This window comes from Carassius auratus, chromosome 30 (assembly GCF_003368295.1).
Source record: "Carassius auratus strain Wakin chromosome 30, ASM336829v1, whole genome shotgun sequence".
Classification (NCBI taxonomy): domain Eukaryota; kingdom Metazoa; phylum Chordata; class Actinopteri; order Cypriniformes; family Cyprinidae; genus Carassius; species Carassius auratus.
Window position 1 is genome coordinate 17,018,573 of NC_039272.1, and position 12,957 is coordinate 17,031,529.

Below are 12,957 nucleotides of genomic sequence, written 5' to 3' on the forward strand. Positions count from 1 at the left end.
AATAAATTGATCAAAAGTGACAGATGTGTTTTAAACAAAATTTTTAATTATATTAAAATAGAAACAGATAATTAAAATTGCAGTAAGATTTCACAAATGTTGATCAAATGAATGAAGTCTAAATGAGCATTTAAGAGTTTCTTTAAAAAAATATTACTGACCTCAAACTTTTAAAAGGTAGTACATTAAAGGCATAACTTTTTTTAAAAATTCAGCCAGCTGAGAGGGTGAGATGGCTGTTAGACTTTCAACACTACAAATGCAAGATGATTTGTGTTTCAAATTCATCTTATTTGCACCCTGTCTCGCAATGTTTTTTCTGCATCTTGCACCATGATCATTGCATTTTTAGGAGGCATTTTTAGAACTTTGAAAAACTAATCTTGATTGTTCTGTCCTACCGTATGCTCCATATCAAATGTTTGGTAAATCAGACCCTATATGAGGTGTATTATACTGTGCTTCCTCAATTATGTAGTCGATAATGAAAGTATGTCGTTTTACACATCTAATTCACAGACTTATACCTGACGTAACACCATTGAGATAAATTGCTATAGCAATCTTGCAGGTGATAAACTTGCAGCGCTGAAGATGGTTTATTTCCAAGGCCTAACTGAAAAAATGATGAGTGCACATCCAGATCCTTTGAAGTTTTCTGACATGAATGATGAATGAATGATGCATTTATATGGTTTATAGACAAATGAGCTTTAACTTTAAGCCACCTCATTCATTTACCTGTGTTCTCTAGTGAAAGCACAAAACCCAGGTTAATGACCTTAAACCACACAAATGAGTCCTGGTGAGGGATTAACATATCTCATTTGACTACAAAGAGAGATTTTAAAAATGAAAAAATGATTTTAAAAAATCTCACTTAATCTCTCTTCAGTGCTCGGATTATTGACAATCATTTAGTGACATTTGAAGTTTGGCACACCAGAATACAAACTGGATGTGATAGATGGTGACGGCAAATTCATTCTGTCTCATTTTTTAGCATTACTTCACCAATTGCATGAACTATAACTGCTATAAAACTTACGGTGGGGTCTGGCAGTCATACTATTTATTGTGCTGGGAATAAAATACAATTTCTGAATCACATTCAAACCAGAAAGAAAGTCACTTACGAAAGACACGCAAGCTGCCAGCAGCAGAATCCTCACCAGGAGGTCCTCAAACTGCTCCACCACCAACTCCCACAGTGATTTACCTGTGAGAGAGACAAATATGGGAATGACAAACAGACCGATGGACAGACTAAATGTTCAAGTATTGGATGACAAGTTAAACCACACAGCTGTAATGCAGTGCATGTGTTTGTGCATGTGTGCATAGTCTTAAAGTAAGTCTTAAAGTTTACCCCCTCTAGTAAAACTGAATGACTGAGCCCGTGCTAACGGTGCAACCCATAAAGAGAGAGCAATAACAACATGATGGAAAGATCAATATTTACCTTCTTCGGCTGGGAGCTCTGTCAGTCAAAACACGGCAAGGCAATCCGTTGTGGAACGAGAGGCAGGGTACGAGGGAGAGAGAGAGAGAGAGAAAGAGGGGACAAAACAGAGGGTATTCTGTTAGAAAGGCCATACGGTAAAAACGTTTTTTAAACAGCTTCTTTTACATCACACTGCGTTGCCTGTGATAGTGCCAGTTGGCTTCATTTTTTGCCTGAATGTTAAATACAAAGAGACATGCAGTGCAATACTAAACCAGAAGATTACAGATTAGTGTAGACAATTATTGATTTAGGATTAATGGACTACTTCTCTCTGCAGAATAGATATGAGATTTTTGCAGTGTCTAAGCCATTCCCTGCAAAGATTCCTACTTTGCAAAACAAGCTGATATACTTTTGCAGCATCTAAAACTCAATCTTTAAAAACACAAAAAGGTTTATTGTAGAAAAAAAGGGGTGGGGATGACATTATATCTCAAAATTATATAATTTTTCAATACTGTATACATTTTAATGTTAAACTTGTACACATCAACTTTGTCAAATTATTGTCTTTTATGGGACAAAATACTATAGAATTTTAATATCAGATATTTATCATTTATTGGCCAATAAAATTATCATCTTATACTGTAGATATGGGCCAGAATTACAATATCAGTGTATCGTCACTTATCACCAAAAAAAAAAAACTTCTACAGTGATGTAATAAAATCCATAACAGCTACATTCACAAACAGATCACTAAATGTAAACCACAACCGTTGCACATAAAGAATATCATCTGGGGTGGAAAATGTACAGATGGACCACCAACTGTGATGGCGTTTGCTTAGTGAGTGTGCTTCCTTTCTCAAAGAGGGAGCATTTCATAATAAAAACAAACATTTCTGCTATTGTACAAGAGTCATACGACATAGATGTGGCTCTGTGGCCTACACACTGCTGTTTAGTCAGTTCTAGAAGGTTCTCGAGTCAGAACGTGTGGGAGCCGAAGAGCATGTGGAGAGTGGGAGGGGGCGGAGCTTCACGGACCTCTCTCTTTCTCACGCACGCATCATAATTACAACACAGATGCCCTCTTTGTTGAGGCTCTACTCTGAAATCTTGAGGATTCGCAGCCGTTTAGCATGCATGTCCGTCTGCGTGAGGAAAGACTGGCCTCATTAATAATCAGTTCAGACTGATTGCTGCTATAGGTGCAATTATGACACTCTATTAGAGCATCTGACTATTAAACGCTTTCACTAACTATTCACAGCTGAAAAAATGTATGCAGAAGCGGACAAGAACAGTTCGTTTGTGGTCTGGGAGACTGTTCATTAATGGACCTAGAGAAAGCACAATGGAAAATCCTTGGAACCGACCCAAAAGATAGCGAGAGAAAATACAGGGTGTTCCTGAATTCCAACAAGCATGTGTTTGTGTCTACATGAGTCAAGTTTAGCCTTGCGTTGTGTGAATACTATCAGAAGTTTCCCTGCCATTCTGCTCAGAGTGAAAGCCTGAATACACCTCAGTTCTGATAACCAAGAAAAACTTGATTGCAGTTGCCTTTGTCTCTGACTCTGACTTATGGAAAGGGGGCTTTCCTGCCTTATTGAGACAAATATCTGATTCCTTTGATCTCTCATTCTTGATTAACACAATTTTTGTCTCACAAATCATATATTCTGGGAAAGGCTGGGAACAGGTCATTCAAGTCATGATGTCTTCACGGTTGTGCCGTTGGGAAGTGGAAATCAAGATGAAATTGGCTCATGGCAGAAGACCTGTAGCAGTGAAATTACACAGCAGTAAAGCATCAACATTCCCATTTCCATTTTTACAAAAGGTGGCACACATCCAAACAGTCTTAACGCACACATTTGGCCCATCAATGACTAAATTTCCAGCAACACTTGGAAAAAAATTGAACATGGGAAAAATACGAGAAATCGTGACCAAATGTTTACTTAATAATGTTCGGGCTTATTCAGCTTTTTTACGGTTTGTCGTAAATAAACAAGATGAATGAGACTTATTCAGATGTAAAAGTGAATGAGAGGGAGGGAGAAAGGCATGAAAGAGTTTGTTCTGCTTTGAAGAACAGAGGAGATTCTTCTCTTCATCTTTCCTTAGGCTATGAGATCTGTCTGTAGTAGAGAGCCTGAGAATCTGCAGTCGAGGGCTCCGTCTGTGAGATATAAGTGCTGTGATGTACTTCAAATGCTCTGATATCTGTGAGTCATTCTTTTCTCTTTAGGGGCCCTGTGCATACATTACAGGAAGCAAGAATATTCTCATACAGTTTTTCTTGCTCCTCTGAATTCCCAGGTATAGAAGCACTAACTGACCATTTCAAATCTATTTAATTTTTTTAATTATAGATACAAATAATTCTACTTTAAAATCACATATTTCATAATATTGTAGTGCAAAATTTCTGCTTCTGATTTCAGAATTTTGTAGTTTAGAATTATGCATTACATTTTTATTCCATTTAGAATTTTGTTTTGCAGCTCTGAAATATCTACTTTGAACTTTGAGCTCTAAAATTTAGTATTTCAGATAGCCCCCTTCCCCGGATTTCACTGAAGAATTGTAGTTCAAAATTCAAAAAGTTTTTTTTTCCTTTCTTTCTGAAAGATACAGTAAGAACTGTAATATTGTGAAATCATTTATTTTGTTTTAATATACTTTAAAATTCAATTTAAATTTTCAGAAGGCATTACTCCAGTCCTCAGTGTCACATTACTTCAGAAATCATTACCAATGCTGATTTTGTGATTGTTTGATTTAAAAAAAAAAAAAAAAAAAAAAAAAAAAAAAAAAAGGATCAAACCTCTTCAAGAATTATTTCTGCACCTTCATGTATTGCATTGCAAGTATGGAAACACTTTGGATTTTACACACTGCCAGGGAAACATGACTAAGACCGCATGCAAAGTAACATAGAACTTTAGCTCATTTCAGAAAGCATTTTTTTCTACTCATTTTGTTTAATTTTTAACTATTATATTCATGTGCAAGTTCAGGGTTTTGGTACTAGTTTCATTGTTTAAGGTATATTAAAATAAGCAATGTGTACTGTATGTGTATGCTCCTGGAATAAAAGTCTCTTTTCTTAAATCGTATATATTGAATCGCCACACAAGTATCCGGATGGTATTGAATCGGCAGATTAGTGTATGGTCCCAGCCCTATTAAAAATATAATCAAACTATCTTATAGTATATCTGCTGTGCATTCAACATGTAAGATGTCAGTGACCATTTAATAAGCCAGTGCCACCTGGTCAGCTTATAACTATGCAAGCATTTCTCTGATTCAGCTTGAGGCACCATTCTCTTCACAGCATCAAAAGACTGCAGGTCTCTCTTTTTTTTTAAATCCTGAATCCTAAACCCAGTGGCACAGTCTGCAGCGCATGATAACTGTAGCGGCTTCAGCTCTAATTCAACATGATATTATGTAACAGGAATATGAACTCATCTGAAGTCTGTTGTGGAAAGTAATCACCTCGCAGAGCAGCAGCATGTTCCTCCAGTGGTGTGGAAAAAGTGGGTGGCAGGATGAGGAGTAATGGCCCTGAGTTTCCTTCTCTTTCCAGCTGTGTGTGTGTGTGCGTGTGCACGCGCATTGATCATGCTTTATCATGCTAGATCTAGGTGCAGGTTTCTGCTGATCTAGGTGCATTTTGCCTCGTACATATTAAGAAAATTGCAATGCTGACCATAAAACAGAGAACAAGAGTGTTTCTGAATTCACAGAGAGAAACTAACACGCTGTAGGCATTTCTGGGCCCGACCGTTGGCCTGAAAACAAACACAACCTTTGTGGGATGAAGGAGTGTGGGAAAGACAGAGAAAGAGAGGAGGATGGAAGGGGTTCCCTGTTAGGGTGTGCCAAGGATTCCCTCAGAGTCATCTGGGCTGTGTCTGCTTGTCTGGCCCAGGCACATTCCTACATCATGACTTCACCCTGCCCTCATGCATAACAAACACACACACACACAAGCTCGCTTTTGTTGTCACCCTTTAAATTCATCTTGCTCTACTTTTCCACCCTGTTTTTTCAACTATCTTTCTCTCCCTCTCTTTCACTCTACAACCACACAGTAAGTGAAAACAAGTGGCAGTCTGTTTACACACCAGTCAGTGGGAGAGGGGACACACTTCCTGGAAACGGTTGCCAAAAACACACAGAGCCTGTAATGTCTGTACCCAGGGAAGTAGGTGGACAAGCAAGAGCATGGCAGCACACAGTAGGATGCAGTCAAAGTGTGACCCAGCTGAGCTCACAGCTAACCTGAACTTGTTTACTTCCTAAATTAAATGAGCCCAGTCTTACTACGGCATATGATTCCATGGTGCCATAAAATCTTGTTCAACAAATCTTTTAGCAAAAACTCAAAACAACAACAACATTTCATTTCCACTGGTTATAAACACATTGAAACAAAAGAAGTAACATATCCTTTCTTCCTTAATGTAAGAGCATATCAAAACAGAAAAAAATGTAGGAGAGAGACTTTGAGGTTGGGCACTGCACTCAAAAACAGAAGCAAAATAAAGAATCGACTTATGATATATTAAACATAACAAGGTCAAAATTAAATGAACAAACAAACATAAGCATGGATGAATTTGTTCACAATATAGAGTCAAATATATTAATGTGAAAATGTAACGATACACCAATTATGCCTGATAATGATACCATCAGTTAGTTTTATGTTATGGACAAAATTGAAATTCTATACTATGTGCATCTAAAAAAAACTAAATAAAAATCTAATAGATTAATGCCACAAGTGAATGAAGGCATCACATTGCAGTATGAAAAAAATATATAGCCTATTTTAAGACTTTTTAGTGCCTTTGAAGAGTACATATAAGTAAGCATTAGATGACAACAAGAGTCATCTAAATTGTACAAATAGAAGAAAATGAGCATGAACAATTATGTATCCAATATAAACCATACTGGTTAAAAAATGATCCACCACCGATGAAAATCTCTATCCTATTCACTTATATAGACTGTATTCTGGTCTCTAAATCCAAGTCATGACCATGCTTTAAATATGAGCCTATTTTTGCCTTATTTATCATACACCAGACAAAGACCAGATTGCTCAGAAAAGCACACAACCCTTCAACATGGCGAATGAATTAAAGTACAATTCAAGTCCATAGCTCAAATACTGCAATACAAGCCAATGTTTAACATTCGATATATATATATATATATATATATATATATATATATATATATATATATATATATATATATATATATATATATATATATATATATGTATATATATATATATATATATATATATCAGATATATATTTATTCAAATATGTATATAAACATTATGGAATGCAAAATTTGTTGTATGTTTCAAATCTACTTTTTCTGTTTCTGTCAGTTTCTGTCTCTTTCAACCATGAAAAAATGAACTTTTAAGAGAAGTTGCCATGACCACATGGCTCGTGGACATGGCTGGAACAGCATCTCTCTGTCAACGTTCACCCAAAATAAATGTTACACAACATAAATCCTACTCTAGATTTACACGCACTTCAATTAACACAAAAACACCCTACTACTATAAATCAGAAGTGACTCAATATATAAAGGCACTGTTTGAATTAATGCGAACAAGTCTTATGATCAATGTACTGTGCGTTGAAGGCAGAAAATAATTCCTTGCTTCAAGGTCCATTTGCAAAGCAGGCATTAAAACAGAAGTTCCAAGCCTAACTTGGAAGGAATTCTAATGCAGTCGTGCTGGAGTTATTGACTACTGCTAAATATAGTCACAATGGAAACTACTATGAAAAGACACTGTTAAGTCAATGAAAGTTTAGCCTTACCGTTGATCATTTTGAATAAAAATCACTGATAATCCACTCATATGTGATTTGTACGACTGCAGGATAATGTGTACATACAGTAAACATTTATAAACACTTGAGGAGTAAACATGTTAATTATTAAGTTTAACTTCAAATTGAGGCCCAAAATGCTGGGAAAACCTTTGTTGGTTGCTTTAACTCACACTGCCAGACAGACTCTCACCGAAAATAAGAAGTCACTTTGCCACTGTATGTATTGTTGCCTCATTAGCATAAGCATTCTAGTAACATTCATGCACAATACTTGGTACTTTATGAGATTGGGATGCAGAGTATCAAGTTATTGCAAAATAAATTATGAGTAGGGATGCACCGGTTGACTGGACATAAATCCGAACCGGACAGTTTTTGGTCTTTTTTCATCTGATTTTTCGAGTAACCTATACGATTTTTTCGGAAGTGCGCCCGCGTGCACAGACTACATTGTAATCATTCACTATCATGTAACCGTCATGCAAAAAATAAGAGCCCCTTTCCTGCTCACTGAGGCTGCGCGAGCGTACTGTAACTATCTGTACCCTGCACAAGCGGACACAGTGAAGCGATGTTCAGCTCAACTTCTCGCGTGTTGGATGAGAAACGAAACGGACTAAACTGTGACAAAACTTAAAATGTTTTTTTTTTGTAAAGTAGAACTTGCATAAACATTTGAAAAGCAAGAAGTAAACGTCAGTTCTGTATAGGATGATTATTTTTTATTTTCCTGTAGCTCAACTGGTAGAGCACTGCGCTAGCAAGCAAGCAAGCGCAAGGTTGGGGGTTCGATTCCCCGGGAACACATGATATGTAAAAATTGATAACCTGAATGTACTGTAAGTCGCTTTGGATAAAAGCGTCTGCTAAATGCATAAATGTAATTTTAATTTAATTTAATTTAACCTTAAAATTACATTGATTTAATTTGATTTAAAAAATCACCTGGCTGTAGCACACTGAAAAAAAGTGTTTCATTCATCCATTTAAAAAATGTTTGGGTAATGATTCACAATTCACATCTATATTTTTTTACTTGAGATGATAGTTATTTATTTTTCATTAGCTCAAGTAAAAAATATTTGAATCATTACCCTATTTATTATTTTATTTGGATGAATGAAACACTTTGCATCTTTGTTTATTCGCACAAACTTTATTTGATTTTAACATTTTGGAATAATGTATTTATTTATACAGCATACTTTTATATGGCTCATTGGTAAATACCTTTTTTTTTTTTAAACCAAATTTAAAAACTAAAATACTGAATGCTGATTAAGAAACCTCTTATTGAATGTGTGTTGATTGTGTTGTTTGGACTGTAGAACTATGCAGTTGTTGCCTTTAATTTCACATGGTTACAGTTAATCTTTTAATTTTATGCCAGTTCTATGTAGTTTCAACCCAATTCAAATACAAAAGCTAAATGCTGATGTCTGTACCATCTATGTTTGTATTAAATGTACTGTAGTCTACTGCGTAAAGAAATCAGTAATGGCCATGAAAAATTATGATCGTGCATCCCTAATTATGATTGATGAATACAGGGATGTAACTATTAGGCTCATTACAAAAAAAGACGGAAATAAAGAGCGACACACAAACAAATTGTCATGTTATAAAGCCTATTTGCTAATTTTCCTTCATTTTATGAGAAGATCATTAATCTCTGGAATAAGAGATAAGCAAAAGGTTTCTGTTTACAGTTCATAGTGATTTAAATAATACCCAGTTATATAAACAGTTACTTTAAAATCATGTTATTAATTATATCTCAAAGTCATTCAAGCAAACCTGGAGTACATGCATAACTTTTTTCACACTGGCTAATTTTACATTTCATATTTAACATTATTTAATTGCCTATTTCACAGCCAGCTTAAAGCATTGTTATTGGCTGTCTGAGGTGTTACGTAACAATACTATTTCTCTCTGAAGGGGAAGCTCTGGTCTCACACAAAGTTTCCACTGACACTGTAGAGCAACCCACATGCATCACTCACAGTGATCCTCACGTTTTAACAGAACAACATTCACATCTGCAACACGCATACACACATAACATAAATCATTTCTCACTCAGAGAAATGTTTTTCGGATGTTCCCATTCAAAAACACAGCAGTTACCAGCAACAGCGAACACGAAGTTCATAAAAAAACGAGCCAGTGGACTGCCTGAACGACTAGCTGACTAATGGCTTTTAAAGGGGTAGTTCACCCAAAAATGTAAAATTCTGTCATAATCTACTCACTCTACATGTTGTTCCAAACCTTTATTAATTTATTTTACAGAACACAGAAGATATTTTAAAGAATGTTGGTAACCAACATATCTCAAAATATCTCCCTTTAGGTTCCACAGAAGAAAAGTAGTCATACAGGTTTGGAAAGACACGAGGGTGAGAAAATGATGACAGAAATTTCATTTTGGGCTAAACTATGAATTTGTAGCAAGAGTTAAAAGTCTTGAACAGTGATGGATATTTCCTGGATTTCCATTGCAGGGTTACCTTACCTACAGATCTGGGAAAACACAACAGCTGAAAAGACAGAACCATTGTCCACAAAAAAACATGCACTTACGCTCATTCATGAACAGCAGACATACAAACGGGAACACACACACAATTTTCTCTTGTAGTGCATGCATAACATGAAAGAAAGTAGAAATTCTTAAGATTAATAAAAACACTACACTCATACAGGCCGAGTCAAATGAGTGGTTTGCCACAAGGAGGTGATGCAGTGAGCAGAAGTGGGAGATGAAAATGAGAGCTGAGTGACAAGATAGAAGCAGATCACAAACACACAGACACGCACACACAAGATGTGCTAATGATAACGCTCCAGCCTCAGTTTACTTCCTTTTCTCAAACAAGCAAAAAAATAATTTAATAAATTAATGAAAACTGATAGCTATTAGCTATGCATGTAGAAAAGCAGAATTGAAGTGGTCAAATTTGAACTTGAAACATTAAAGATGACTTTAGATGTAATGCTAGAAGTATTGGAAAATGCAGCACTTGCTGAGATGGCAGAGGACGTTTTCTGTGGTTTTCACTAGCTGAAGATATTTTCTTGTGGTTATGCTAATACATTTGGCCTACAGAAAATGCTTAAGTGTGCTTAGGTTTGTTGAAACAGTTCATTATGAAATTCAACAAAAAACTTAGTGGTCAATGTATGAGGCCTTTCTTGATGTGACAGGATGTCAAACATTACAGTATAAAATGTTTGGGATCAGTATGATTTTTTTAAGAAATGTATTTACCCAACAAAGATGCATGATTAAAGGGATACTCCACCTCAAAATGAAAATTTTGTAATTAATCGCTTACCCCCCATGTCATTCCAAACCCGTAAAAGCTTTGTTTGTCTTTGGAACACAATTTAAGATATTTTGGATGACAACCGGGAGGCTTGTGACTGTCCCATTGACTGCCAAGAAAAATACACTGTCAGAGTCCAGAAAAGTATAAAAGACATCGTCAGAATAGTCCAACTGCCATCAATGGTTCAACCGTAACATTGAAGTTACAAGTGCTGTTTTCATGAGGACAACCACATAGAGAACTGAGAAATTGTGACAATAATACACTTCAAACTTCTTATAGCTTAACTTGGATCATGACTTTGGCATTTTAAAAATATTCAACAGCAAAAAAACTGAATCAAACCCACAGTACAACTGTTAGTAGTCTTTAAGAGTAATAAGTTGTATTAGTGTTAAGTATTTTAGTATTCTGGTCTGGTGAAACTGGGGAGTTCTGACAAGGAGGAAACAAAACCATCCAAGCCTAAGCTTCACACAGATGATATGCCATACCAAACAAATGCAACTATTTGAAAACATATCCATTAAAGGGCATTTTGAGAGCGATGGAGACAAAAGAGCAGTAAAATGAATGGGGCCCTCTAAAAATGGCCTGAGGTAAGTGTGTGTGTCTCTGGTGTTTACATGTCAGCCAGTTGTGTGTGTGTGTGAGTGTGTGTGTACAGCAGCAGTCATCTACCCATGCCAACTGCCTGAATGACATACAAAAACACATGCATGTGCACAATCGCACGCAAAAAGCTCTTCAGCAAGGCGCGCAAAACTCTGCACCACAAAGAACAAAACACCAAACATCCTCTTATAGAGAGTCCTTAGATCGCAGCTGTAAGTGTGAAAGCTGCATCTTCCACAAACACACACACACAAAAACACAATATCTGTTCTAGCACTGATGGACATTACAGTGTTTTGTATCTACTATGAGTTTTAAAAAATAAACAAAAAAAACTGGACAGTCCTCAAAAGCCAATCATAAAGACATGTCATTTCAAACACAGTTTGACCGCTAATTTCAACTAAAGCAAATCTGGACCTCTCTTCTCCCTACCACAATAACTCTGTGGGAAGCACATACCTAGCCAGCAGAAATTTCATTTAACACCAGAGGGTTCAGTCCACCACAATTACAACAGTATCTAACCACTGGCCTCCTTTTGCACACAGGTGAAATACATGCTAGAGATGACCTCAATTCAGCACAACCAAAAACCGAGCAGTATAGTATCTTCTGTTCTGATTGTTCACCCTACTTAGTGTTAAACATTTTGAGACTCTAACTATGGAAGTATTCGTAATGTTACAAAAAAAATACTGAATGAAGAGAGAGGCTGAATATGCGGTCACAGAGTTCCTTGACCTATAGTATACAGATCAGGATAATGTCTAAACATCTAATCTGTCACAGGTTCTGTCACTATTCTCTAATTTCAACCTAATTATTTTCTTTGTTTTGTTTTCAGATGCCCCTTTTCCATACAATGAAAGTGAATGGTGACAAGTAAAAGTAGTCCAGCTTGCTTGTAAGTCATTGACAACTTGTTGTCTAAATTTGTTACATAGGCTGATTTAATATTTTAAAGTGGTCATTGGATTCCCATTTTCCACAAGTAGATATGATCCTTTAGGGTCTTAAAGAAAAGTCTAGAACATACTTTGGTTAAAATTTCTCAATGGTAGTGTAAAACAACACCCTTTTTACATGTCTCTTTAAATGCTAAGGAGCTCCACTCACCCCACCCCTCTTCTGTGGGGTGAACAGCCATTCTCATGAGACTGTTTACTTGAGCCTCATTTAGCCATGGAACCTGCTAACTAGCACATTATTAGGAAAGGTGATTTGCAAAGATTCATAAAAGAAGCTTATACTCACTTCTTCTGTAGGTGAAGCTGGATCACAAATGATTCGCGCAAACATAGATGCATTTAGGTTGATTGGGACTGGGGCACATTCCCTTCAAAAACAAAAGAAATCCTCTGCATCTTCAGTGGATCAGATGTCGGGAGTAAATGACGACTGCTATGTTCATAATTACATCCAACAACAAAACACATCAATCGCCAAGTGATTTCAAAACAATGGCGGACTGTTCACAGCTCACTCAGGGCAGGTCTGTGCTAAAATGCCAGTGTCAATCAACAATCGTGGGAGGGGCCTGGGTCTGTGTGACATCACACACAGATTTGAGAAAAGGTATATTATTTATAAGGATAAAAAAAAAAAAAAATTAAAAACCTGGTGCATTTTTATCATTAAAGGGTGGATGTGTACAAAC

General features: G+C 36.3%; 1 protein-coding gene across 1 annotated transcript in view; it reads right to left on the reverse strand.

Annotated features, from left to right (window-relative positions):
• Nucleotides 1-12,957, reverse strand: part of atp2a3 (ATPase sarcoplasmic/endoplasmic reticulum Ca2+ transporting 3) — a 51,880-nt gene that overhangs the window by 33,040 nt on the left and 5,883 nt on the right. Inside the window, exons 2-3 of the mRNA XM_026211785.1 lie at nt 1,463-1,480; nt 1,137-1,219 (exon numbers count right to left, since the gene is read on the reverse strand). Coding sequence (XP_026067570.1) covers nt 1,137-1,219; nt 1,463-1,480 — 101 coding nt within the window. The remainder of the gene's footprint in view (nt 1-1,136; nt 1,220-1,462; nt 1,481-12,957) is intronic.